Source organism: Oculina patagonica, chromosome 12 (assembly GCF_052425735.1).
Source record: "Oculina patagonica isolate OP01 chromosome 12, crgOcupat, whole genome shotgun sequence".
Classification (NCBI taxonomy): Eukaryota; Metazoa; Cnidaria; class Anthozoa; order Scleractinia; family Oculinidae; genus Oculina; species Oculina patagonica.
In genome coordinates this window covers 21028834-21041238 of record NC_135769.1, presented here as the reverse complement: position 1 = coordinate 21041238, position 12405 = coordinate 21028834, and the positions used below count along the sequence as shown (strand labels likewise).

The following is a 12405-nucleotide window of genomic DNA, read 5'->3' as shown; positions in this document are numbered from 1 at the left end:
CGCAAGTCGCCAGCTCGGCGACTAAATTTTACGTGACCTACGCGTCAGGAGCTTGAGCGAACTGTCTTCTGGAGCGAAAAATAAAAACGCGCTGAGCGTTAAGAATTCATTTTGTAAAGCTAATTGTAATGGGATTTTTACCTATAGAAATGGAGACTGAATAAAATGAAATGTTTCACGAAAAATAAAGGAATTGCTTTCACTTGAGTTTGGGATGCGACGCGACGAAATTCGTTCCACTCGACTGAACTTTGGCACGTGAAAATCTTACCTTGAGGCGTGAGACTACGCACGCAATCTGAACATTTGCCTTCGGAAAGAAGAGGAAAAGCAAAAGCTTGGAAAGCTCGACCACAATATATTTAAGAAACATCCAGATGTATTGGAGAAACGTATTTTGTTAAAGAAAATGTAAGACAAGCACTAGAAATCTAATCAAAACATGCGCGGTAATATTTATTCTTTAAATAAAAAAACCGCGATGAAAAGCGGCTCGTAGTTCAAGTAAATAAATTTGACTTGTGTGAACGAACCTGGGTTAATTGTAGGATATTTCATCGATAAAAACTATAGTGATTGCCTTCAAACTTGTGAATTTTTTTTTTCGCATTCTGTTTTTGCATTCCGTTCGCAAATTAAATTTACAACGACAAACAAATTAAGCGTTAACTTTTCTGTCCATTTCAATACGCAGTCTTTTTAATTTCCAGATGAAGTTTTATGTTGTTTGCTGACTTTGCTTATTCAAGCAGAAAACTTGGTTGAACATTTAAAATGATCATAAGCGATGTGATAAAAATAGTTTTCACTTCACGGGCTTAGGAAAAATTTGATACCGCCAAGATAAACAATAGAAAACTTTCCGCCATTCAGCTGCAACTGAGGATATCTTTTATTTTAACTTGATATAACCTGGGTCGTTTGATATGTATTTATTTTGTGTGAATTACAAATTATATATAAAATATTTCTGTGCTTTGTGAAGTGACTTTTTTAATCTTAATTTTCATCAAATATTTTCGCGGGGAAAATGGCGGTAAAATACACGTTTCATTCATACATGCTCACGCTTTTTGATGGGTTGATTTCACAACCAGCTTTGTGCGTCAGTGTTGAAGAGTCGGTCGACTAACAGGAGAGCTTGAGTTTTATACTCTTAGCAGTTGCTATGTCTACATTGAGCCACGGAATTAAGGAAGACCTAATTAATCTCCACAAAGAAATAACAGTTGGAGGCACAAGCCTGGCATTGCGAAAATATGTGGAAAACCTGCAAAAAAAGTACGAAAGCAAAGTGGAGCAAGATTCGCCCTGCGACTTAGAAGTGTTAACAAAATTGAGAAAAGATGATTTTGGTTCGGCCCTTGTTCCACAGGAAGAACTGAAAGAAGAAATGGAAGCTTTAAAAGCGAGTGCAGATGGAAACTGTCTCTTCAATTCTGCGTCAATTTTAATTGAAGGTGGCGAGTCTGCTAACCACGTGCTCAGGTTATTAACCGCAGCGGAGCTCTTCATGAACCCCCAATATTATGCCAACCATCCGAAATTGACTGCTGCCAAAACGTTCTCGAGCTTTTCTGACATCACTTTGTTTTCTTTGCTCTTAAGTGACAGTGGACAGAAAGAGTTTGAAAAAAAAGGTAGCCGGGTGGATGCCATTCAAGCAGAGGCTAAGGCAACTTGTAGATTGGGAAAGTGGGGCACATTTTTGGACGTGATGGCACTAGCAACTGTGTTGAAGCGACCACTTTTCTCTCTTTATCCCTTATTTGAGGGTAACAAGGGGATACGGCCACTTTTGAATGGTCTGTTACAACCCCGTGTAAAAAGTGAGAAAAACAGTGAAGCATTCTACATATTGTGGTCAAGAGAAGGAGGATTTGATAATCGGCCTGGTGTGGTATTTCAACCAAACCATTTTGTCCCTGTCATTCCCCACCTCTCAAGAACCCAGCCAAGCATGACCGCTAGCAAGGACACGCCTTCTCCTAAAATTAAGGCGTCACCCTCATCAGGAAAGCAACAAGGAATCTCTGCATTCTTCCAGCCTAGTAAACATGCTATGAAGAGGTCTTCTTCTGAGGCGGGTTTAACGTCAGTTAGTGAGCATGGTAGCGTCCAGAGTGAAAAGGTGCCCAAGAAGCCAGTTAATACGATAAGAAAATTCCAAGATTCTTGGAAAGTCGAATTTCCATGGGTTATTCATGACGCTGGCTCAAACACTATGTTTTGCGATTTTTGCCAGAAGGCTGGAGCAAAAATTGCTGGTAAAACCGATTTTGTTTCTGGTTCAAAAACATTCAAGAAGGAGACACTGAAGAAGCACGGCGAAAGCCACAGTCATCTACGTGCACGTGATTTTGTACTTAACGAGCAACGCCCAGTGACTCAGGGACCACTGTTTAAAGGTCTCAAGAGAGCTGCTGAGAAGATAGAGGAACAAGCATTTCAAGAAGTATCAGTGAAAATGAACACGGCCTACTTCATCGCTAAGGAGGAACTGCCGTTCACGAAGTTTCCTGGTCTGCTCCAGCTTCAGCAGAAAAATGGCATTAAAATGAGTAATACCTATGCAAATGACACAAAATGCGCGGAAATGGTCTCTACTGTTGCAACTCTAATAAAGGAGGAAAATGCCTTCAAGCTACAAAATGAGGCAAGGTACATTTCTGTTATGATCGATGGTGCCACTGATACCTCCAGCACGGAAAATGAAATTGTTTACGCAAGATGCGTAAACAACGGTCATCCAGTCAATCTTCTTGTGGGGCACAAGCCTGTGGAGCACGCTCATGCAGAAGGTAAGTTCAAATTCAGTAAAAGTACGACCGTGAAAGTAAGGTGTGCTGTATGAAAACACCTGTATGAAATTAAAAAAAAAGTCTTAATAAAAATTTTAAGGGACAAAACATTATCTGTATTAAACAAGTATTCAGATTTTAGATTTTTCACAAGAGTATTTAGATGTTACATTTTTTCACAAGAACATTAATTTTGCATCTCATGCACTCCTTCCTTGGCACTTCCTTGGCAGGTCTTGTGCAAGTTGTTGATGGTTGTTTTCAAGACCTTGGGTTCGAGCACTGGAAAAAAAGCGTGATTGGCTTTGGAGCGGATGGCGCCTCTGTCAATCTGGGAAAACGCCAAGGTGTCGCAGCCTTGTTAAAGAGAGACACCAGTCACTTGATTGATATCCACTGCCTGCCACATCGGTTGGAACTCTCAATGCTTGAGTTGCAACGAGAATGTAAATTTGTTCAGAATGTCTATGATATTTTGCACCTGGTGTGGAAAACGTATCATTTTAGTCCGAAGAGTAGAAGGGAATTAGATGCATTGGGGAAGGAGCTTGGACTGGATGTTCTCAAGCCTAGACCTGTCAAAGGCTCAAGGTGGCTTCCTCATGTCAGTGGAGCACTGAAAGTGTTCATAAAACCACAAAAAGATGGAAACATCACTCGTGATCCAGCCCAGTATGCAGCTGTTCTTACGCACATGGAACACCTTGCCACAACATCAACCAATGCTGATGTCAAAGGAAGAGCTAAGTTCGTCATAAAAGCCATGAAAACGGTTTCTTTTGTAAGCTTTTGTCACTTCCTTGCTGACTTGTTTGAAGTTCTGAGCAAGCTCAGTGTTCAGTTTCAGCGAAATGAGCTCATCCTCCCATGTGCTGTATCTCTTTTGGAGGAGACCGTCTCAAACATCACTCTCCTCTGTAAGCGCCCTGTTTCAGGTGGAAGGCTTCACACTTTTTTGAGTAGCTTACAGGCTTCTAACGGTTCAGCTTCTTTCATGTTTCAAGGCATCATTCTCTCTGGAGATGCCAGTGGTCTAACAACTGTTGAGATCACTCACACAGGTGGTGTAGGGGCCCAGATAAAAAGAGCCACAGACCTCTGTTTATCTGGATTGAAGCAAAGATTTGGTGTGCTGTTGCAAACTGCTGACACAGTTGTGCCTTGTGGTCCAAACCAAGCTGTCAAAGACATGTTGGTCTTTAATCATGATGCATGGCCCACAAATCAATGTGAACTCATTGATTTTGGACAACAGGAAATTGAGCGTCTTGTCACATGGTTTCAGCCTCTGCTTAAGAGTAAAGGTTGCTGCATTGCAGCCATTGCATCCCAGTGGGTATCTTTGAAGATCCTAGTCAGCACCCAGTTTAAAGATAAAGGTTATGTAGATCTATGGGCCACGCTCTTGACGAAGACACCATACAAAGAAGATCTGAAGGATGTTCTCCACCTGGTCGAAATTCTTCTGGTGCTTCCAATCTCTGCTGCACAGTGTGAGAGAGCCATTTCAGCCCAGAACAGAATCAAAAATGATTCACGCTCCTGCCTGGGTGGTCGAACACTGGAAGAATTGATGCGTATCTCACTTGAGGGCCCATCCCTTGCAGAATTTAATCCTGAATCAGCAGTGAAGGAATGGTTCAAATCCTCAAAGAGATCACGAAGACCATTTCTTCAATCTTAAGTCCATACCACACTTGGTGTTTAAGTGTTAGTGCAGAAATATGGATTTCTGTGTGCTGGCTGTAGACTTGCATTGCAAATAAGTGTAACTAGACAAAGTATAAATTGAAGATCAAAAAACCTTTATTTCATTGCATGAAAGTTTGAATTGTTTGGATTTATCAAGCCATTCCAAAGTGGCTATTTAAGTGTGATTATAAAATATTAAAAAATCAAGCAAGAGTTTATAATGAAGACCGTCTGAACATTTGTTTTTTTGATATTTGTGATGTAACTTGAATCTTGTAAATCAATGGAACTATTTGAAGGCATGTACATTTACATTGTTTAATTGTAAAAATTTATCGAAAGCAAAAGCCAATCAATTTAAAATGACTGAATGAGAACTGTGATCAACTCACAACACTGAGGCTAATATGTACTTTTTCATTATGATCAGAAGCTATTCTCATATGATGATCAACTGTTGCAATAAAAGCATGTACTTAATTCAACATTATGTACTTCTTTCACCTTACTCCTTCAATTTTTTAGATAATAAGATTATTATTAATTATTAATTAATTAATTATTAATTAATTTGTTTATTAATTAATTAATTATTAATTAATGCATATATTTTGGCGACTAAATTTTTTTACTGGCGACCAAACCTGAACAGTCAGTGGCCAAATGGCCACTAAGGAAAAAAGTTAACTTGGAGGGTTGTTATACCATTTCTGGTTCAACAGAATTTGAGAACCATCCAAGTCAGTGGCTGAAAGACAATAACTGAGAACTTACATAATAATAATATTACACTATCATAATGGTAAAACGTTTTCATCGCTATTTTTTCAGACCTCCACCCGGTGCAGATCTCAGTCAGGTTCACATGAAATATGATGCCGTTAAACTACAAGATTATGAATTCAAAATAACCAAGTAAGTCATCAGTCTTGCATCAGGGATATCAACAGTACATTTCTTTGAAAATGGAGGTTATCTTCTCGCTTCTAAATCAAAAAGCAAAACTGAAGAAAAAAGGCTTTTAATTAATTTATTAATTATCAACTGATAGAAGAAAAAATCTGTCTAATTTCCTGTTAATGTTACACTGTTTGATGTACATGTAAATGTGGTGAGTGACATATAAACTAAATTTATATTTTGTCATTTGTCTGTTTGTGTTACAGTCTTATCCAGTTATGTCAGCAGAGAATTAACTGGTTGTTGAGAGGAAGTAAAAGGGTAGGTTTCATATAGGACACCTGAAGATTTCCTTCTGACTGAATCTTGCTTTGCTTGTTAGTTAATAACTCTCTTTCTTGAAATCATTGAGCTCATTTATAAGAAGAAGAGTTATCCTTGGTAGGATGGTCACCCTCCCCCCCCCCCCAGTTCACAGTTCACAGCTTTTTATAAAGAAATGTATGAAAAGCTCTATCACCTGGGGTGGTTTGGTACGTAGGGTAACCCTCAAACCATGGGGAACCCTTCTCCATGTGTAAACAGGCCCTCAGTTAGTTGCATACAGTCATGTTAAGCTGAAAGGCACAGTAGCTTAGTGGTTTAACTTAATAGTACTTTGGATTCCAGATTAATCTTTCAGGTTTGATCCCAGGTTGGGGTCATTGTGCTTAGTTCTTAGTTAAGACACTTGACTCTCACAGTGCCTAGCCGGTGGAACTGTGGCGGGTGCCGGCTTGTTTTGAAAACCCTGTAAATTGTTAGCTACCTGTAGCAATAAAGAGGAACCTGGCAAAATGTTGGATGTAACCTGCGATGCAGTAGCTAGCATCCCACCAGAGGAAGTAACAATACTATTACTTGCTTCATTTTGCTTCATGCTACAAACCGGAGCCAACGGCAGCAGTTAATTAATGTGGGCCACTGGTTTCACAAAGACTTACTTTATTTTGTACTTGTGTTTTATTGTAGGCATTTGGTCTGGTGAAAGGTCAGAATGTAGCCTTGCTGGTTGATGCATCAGATTCTAATTGTGGATATGGAAGATTACAGCTGTTCCAAGAGTCATTAGCGGTATGATGCACTCATTCAAAAGTTTACATTAAATTTTACATGCATCATAGGCTTGTTTTTAATTGACTTTTGAGAAGGTTGACACCCACTCTTAGTCCTATTCATTCATTTCCATGTCATGCAGGGCTTGAAAAACTTGAATATTTCTAGCTTGCCCTTCAGACAAACAACTGTCTATAGTACGTAATTGATTTTCCTTACCCAGGGCAGTTAAATACATGCTTGCCTTAGGTTACTTTTTTTGTTTCAAAATCATAAATTAGTTTGCAGACATCTTGTCTAGGCCTTGCCCATTCAGGCAAGTGAGCATGAAAAATTCCTCGCCCAACACTAGAGGAAAAGCTACATGTCCCAGATGACTAGACAGGACTTTTGTCAAGCTCTTTCTCCTCAGGGATATAAAAGGGCACTGGCAAACTGATAGGGTAACTTGACAAAGTGCTTGGTCCCAGCATTTTGTCAGATTGCTTTTCTCCCTCTGGAGTGCAGTGTACTGAAGACCCAGTGTTGGACAACTTTATGCTATTAAAACTGGAGTAATTTCTGGTAGTAGCTTGTCCCAAGTGCACATTATGCACAGTCATGTACCCTGAATTTTGTAAGTGCGGTAAATAAATATATTATGAAGGGCTTTTGCTCGTAAAAGGTCTGACTCCATATGGGTATGTAGTGATCTTAATATTGTGTGGTTCCAGAAAATGTCCATACTCCCCCATAGAAGGGATTGGAAATTCCTGGGGGTGGAAGAGGTCTCAAAGGCCAAAAACTTCAAGGAAATGTATGAAGCTTAATTGGAATTTCCAGAGGGGTGGGTCTTAGGAAAAATGCCTTCCATGGGGGAGGAATGGATGATTTAAGGAACTACACATAAATTTTCCATTCTAGGAGCTTATTGAGGAGCAGTTGGTCAACAAAGAGAGACTGTTCTTAGTATCATTTGGAACTCAACCAAAACCATTATGGACTGTGGTCAGAGATGTCAATTGTAGAATGTAAGTTTGCACTGTTGATTGATTAATGATTAATAAAGATGGCATTAATTTAACCAGGAGTAAAGTTATTGAGTTTAAATAAGGCTACCAGCTTTCAAACGATATGGTCAACACTTTACTAAATCTTTACTAAATCTAAACAGTTTTGAATATCATTTATTTTCTGCCAGATGGGATATGCTGGTCCATTGCAAATTAGTCTACTAGTAAAAACTTTTCTCATGTTACCCTTTGTAGCAATTTGCTGTAAGCCATTTTAATTTTTCAACATGATACAAGGGCCTACATGTACTAAGCCTGGTACATGATACCACTGAATTATTTCTGTCTTCAGGTCGTGGATCTCCACGTTACTTAAAAAAACTATAAATATTATATTAATTATTTTCTCAGAGTTTCATGGCACATTTTCCAGCACAGCACATTTTCACCTTCTGAAACCCATGAAATTTAGGAAGTCAATGTACTCCATTTTATTTTGTGGCAGTGTATAATGTGATTTCAATATTGTTTGCAGAGTTGAAGAGTCTCACTGGTGGGCGAGAAGTCTTCATCCTCAAGGAGGATGCAATGTACTGTCAGCACTCAAACAGGTCATCAAGAGAAAAGAGATTGACTCCATTGTTCTTGTCTTAGGAAGCTGGTATGAATACTTTTGTAACTCTTGCTTTGTGAAAGTAAAGTCAGTAACATTGACCTGGATTTGGCAAAAGTAGTTGTTGTTAGGATTCATTTTGACAGGGACTACCGATATCATGACAGGGCTGTCTGGGACTTGTTCAAACCTTGCACCTGATTGTTACTTTGAATTAAAACTTCTTTGAATTGAAAACTTCTGATCCCGCATTAAGCTCCTTGGTCATAACATACATTATACCATAAAATTCCGGTTATAAGCCCTGGGCTTATACAACTTCGTAAGGGTTTTTCGGTGGGCTTATAAGTGGAGGGGCTTATATCCGGGAGGGCTTATAAGCGGAATGAAAAAAACGTTTCAAAACGGGCCACGGGAGTGTTGATCGAAATACGTTTTTAAGTTAAAAGTGCATAATAAAGCAACGTTTACCCCTGTTCAGCACTGTCATCCTGCAGAGGGGGGCTTATATCCGGGGGGGGGGGGGGGGCTTATAATCGGATGTATTTTTTTGTTTCCAGGTAGATGGGCCTATAACCGGGGGGGGGGGGGGGGGCTTATAAGCGGAGGGGCTTATAACCAGAATTCTACGGTATACAACTGTAAACTGATCAATTAAGAAACAAAATAGGTCCCCTGGTGAAATTCCTTCAAGGATCTACAATGTTCTTCCTAAAGGATCTTTGAGGACTTTTAATTAATAGTCCCCAGTATCCCCAAAGATGAATCCTGCAAATAATTTATTTTAAGATCCTGATAAAATTCTCATCAAATCCTTGAGGACCTTGAAGAATCCTTGCAAAGATCCTCATCATCAAGGGTCTTTTAAGATCTTCCTATGATCCGTATCTTTTATGATCTTGAGCAGATCTTTGATGATCTTGAAAAATCTCTAATCCTGCAAGGTTTTTTTTTAGGGGACATCCTTCTAGGACTTAAGAACACCAAATTTGATGCCGGGCATTGTTCATTGGTTTTTAAATAATTATTATTGTTTTTCAGCCCTGATCAGAACCCCAAAGTCATCTGTGAGTATGTTCGTGAGTCTCTGGCAGGAAGACATGCTCCTTTGCACACTGTGGCTTATGACTGCAGCATCTCGGCAACTAATGTAAGGGTTGATGCATTATTTCATTTATTTAAGAAATGTAATGTTTATGACAGTATATACATGTACTGTCTTGCTTTCAGAAGTATGATTAACTGTCAAGTTCTATTCTGGAGTTACATCCTTGACAACAGTCCCCAGAGCGCAAAGATTTTGATGACTACTTAATCAATGCCCTAACTAATTATGAGTTGTTGCAACTTAATGAGATATTTAATCAATCATTTCAGATGTTCCTGAAGGAGTTGGCAGAGCAGACAGGAGGGAGATACCATTGTTATGTTTCAACTAGTGATGTGAGCGCACAAGTACATAAAGAAGATATGCTGTGTTCTACAAAGGCTGTATATTGGTGTTTTGCTTTAATTAGATGATGACATATACAGTCAACTCTCTCAACGCAGACACATATATAAAGTGCATGTGGAAACTTATAAGCTGGACAGGATTTGTAGCCAAATTTCACATGTTTATGGTAGCTTAACTCTTTTTAAGACAGACACTTGTATAAGACACACAGCTAGAACTGCTCCCAAGAGTGTCTGTCTAGAGCTTACTGTTCACTTATTATATAAATTGCACTCTGTTTGGAGGATTCCCTGAGTAAATTTCTGAAGTATACTTCACTTTTATACTGAATATTGCTTTTTGGACCAGCAGCTAAAAGAATGCAACAAGAAAAACCTTTTTTTAGGATCAAATGTTAATATTTGTTTAATTTCTTTCTGATTGTTTACAGGAACAAATTATGACAGGGACTGATCTCAGTTTAATAGCAGAAGAACTGAAGAAGGCTAAGGAAGTTTTAAAGAAAATCCAAGAGATGAAAAGTGGAGTGATTGCTGTTGGCGATAAAAGAATAGCTATTCAGACTAGTGCCAGCGGCACTATGAGCACTGTAAGTACAATTATAATGGATTTAGGAAGTAGTACAGAGAGCTCAAGCTAATGTAAATCTGTTTTTTAAGGGGGAGGGAAAAAGAACATTTGACACATTAATTTAAATAAACTAAGGTGTGGTCAACAACTACTCTTTGTGGTTGGCGGCAAGTTCGGGACTTGGGTATCCACGAGGTGTAAAAACCTTTGCAAAATAATAATTGTGCATACAGCCAGTATTAAAACTTTGTTGTGTTGAAATAAACATGAATTAGGTAGCAGGGTGGGATGGCGCTCACAAAAAATTCATTTACCAGTTGGAGATGCCGTCCCTTTATTTAAGTTTAAAAAGACAGCAACCAAACATGTTCTTTCTTATGAAAATAGTTTTCATGAAGTTGACAAAAACCACCAATTTTGAACTTGTGTCCTTTTCATTTCTAAGATCTCTTCTAGTCTGGACCTGATGAGGCTGCCATCTGAGGAGGTTGAGATAATCAAAACTGACAGTTCTCCCCTGGTGGTTGAGCACCCTTCATTTCCTGCCAGAACATCAGCTGAGTGGCTGCGACAACATGGACTAAAAGGTAACAACAATTAAAAAAGCCTTTATCATGCGTTGTTCTGTTGTAAAGCACACAAGGATGGAAATGAAAAACTGGAAAAGAAATGACAAAGATAAAGAGGTCTATTGTTGGTAATCCAAACAACTCTTGATTGCTTAATTATTAACTTCTGACTTTTAAGCAAACGAAAATAGATTAATGTGTGTTCATTTTTCCTTCTACAGCAAAGGGTCTGAACCTTTATCAAGTGCTAGCCCCTAATTCATTCTCCTATGTGGATGGGTATATTTCTGCCATCAACAGAAATGTGCACTCACTGGTTTATGAAAGGGTAAGGCTTCAAAATCTTTACTTTGCCTCTTACAGATGAAACATTTGTGTAGATTTGTTTTCTGAATCAAATTCCAGAGTCACTGCAGATTGGTATAAAAGGTACCACAATAACTCTAGCAGCTGTCATTTTAGGTTTTAGCCCCCTAAGCAGTACCAATCCCCAAATTTTACTGCCTAAAAGTTATGACTAGTATCCTCATAATTTTAATAGCGGAGTTTTCTTCCCCCGGGTGTACCACCCTGTTTTCTTTTTAAGTCAACAGCATGTTTCTCACCCGACATGGTACTAACTTGCAGTTTATTAAATCCATCTCTTTGAATAACCAGGCCCAGAAGTATATAAAGTAACGAAACAATAGAGTTGAATGTATGCGACCTTACCCTTGCCTATTCTTTACATGTATCTTTATTTCATTTTGCTACACAGAGTATGGCTCAGTTCAAATGGCATGATGGTACTGTAAAGAATGTACATGTTGATCCAACATTACTGTTTGACTATCAGGTTTGTCCAAATTGTTACGGAACGTTTTTCGGTAAAAAGGTAGATTTTGAAACAACACAATATTCTGTTATCGTAAAGCTAGTGTATAGGTGTTTTGCACCTGCTCTTAGAACAAAGCCTTCGAATAAGAAATGAGCTCCAGGTTTTAAGGGCGTGAAAAGTAATATCCTCAGAATTTTCTATATTTGTATAGCTTACGTAAGTCAAACTTAGTTGTCGAAACGCTATTGGCTACAACTCGTTTATGACAATTGTCCTTTTTGTGATAACTTTGAGTTCTGCCTGTAAGCGAGTGAGTTAACATCTCCATTAAACTCCATGTTCCTTGATGATGTTTTGGTCCACTTGATATAAAAGATCCTGGAAGGTGGCAGGGCACTTCCCGCTCAGCCATAGAGTTAAATCCCCAAAAAAGACCCTGCTACATTGGTGGAGAAAGCGGTTATCAAGTGGATCAAACTACACATCAGGAATGGTAAAACAACGTCTTCCAAGCTCACTCTCAAGTAAAGTTCAAGACCAGAAAGAGGCAGACTCCCTCAGTGAAGCCTGACAAAGCAGTGCGTTTTCTGAGTAAATCTACATGAATCACCAGATGGACTAAGAAAGATTACTAAGATTTGTGACTGTTTGCGAAGATAGAATCATACCTGGACTTGACATTGAAAAACCAAGATAAGAAGCAAGAAAGGAACGACAAATCCAGCGACGGATGCCACTCACTCAAAGCTCCAGAAGTATGAGTTCGCTCAGTTTGACTTTCTACCCCAGCCGAAGAAAAACAATGGATTTTGTATCAGCACACCAAAGCAGTCAAAGCAAACACTGACGTGGACGAAGAAAGACGAGATCAGAAAGCCCATCGCCCGGAAAGATACTTCA

The 12405-nt window shown here is 38.9% G+C and overlaps 2 protein-coding genes across 4 annotated transcripts in view; both read left to right on the top strand.

The window, feature by feature from the left end:
• Positions 1-12405, top strand: part of LOC144632554 (von Willebrand factor A domain-containing protein 3A-like) — a 40636-nt gene that overhangs the window by 5077 nt on the left and 23154 nt on the right. For all 3 annotated transcript variants that reach the window (XM_078491221.1, XM_078491223.1, XM_078491222.1), the window contains 11 exons: positions 5325-5408; positions 5660-5714; positions 6405-6506; positions 7392-7498; positions 8016-8141; positions 9135-9243; positions 9471-9536; positions 9980-10138; positions 10565-10706; positions 10910-11016; positions 11446-11523. In XM_078491221.1, coding sequence (XP_078347347.1) covers positions 5325-5408; positions 5660-5714; positions 6405-6506; positions 7392-7498; positions 8016-8141; positions 9135-9243; positions 9471-9536; positions 9980-10138; positions 10565-10706; positions 10910-11016; positions 11446-11523 — 1135 coding nt within the window. The remainder of the gene's footprint in view (positions 1-5324; positions 5409-5659; positions 5715-6404; positions 6507-7391; positions 7499-8015; positions 8142-9134; positions 9244-9470; positions 9537-9979; positions 10139-10564; positions 10707-10909; positions 11017-11445; positions 11524-12405) is intronic.
• LOC144632176 (zinc finger protein 862-like) lies at positions 1169-4485 on the top strand. The gene is made up of 2 exons (XM_078490774.1): positions 1169-2801; positions 3035-4485. The coding sequence occupies exons 1-2, from the start codon at positions 1169-1171 to the stop codon at positions 4483-4485; spliced, it is 3084 nt and encodes a 1027-aa protein (XP_078346900.1).

Excerpts from the sequence above, each read along its gene's own strand:
- LOC144632176 (XM_078490774.1), top strand. The coding sequence starts at position 1,169 with ATGTCTACATTGAGCCACGGAATTAAGGAAGACCTAATTAATCTCCAC. Across the intron at positions 2,802-3,034 it reads GGAGCACGCTCATGCAGAAG|GTCTTGTGCAAGTTGTTGAT; the intron begins GTAAGTTCAAAT and ends CTTCCTTGGCAG.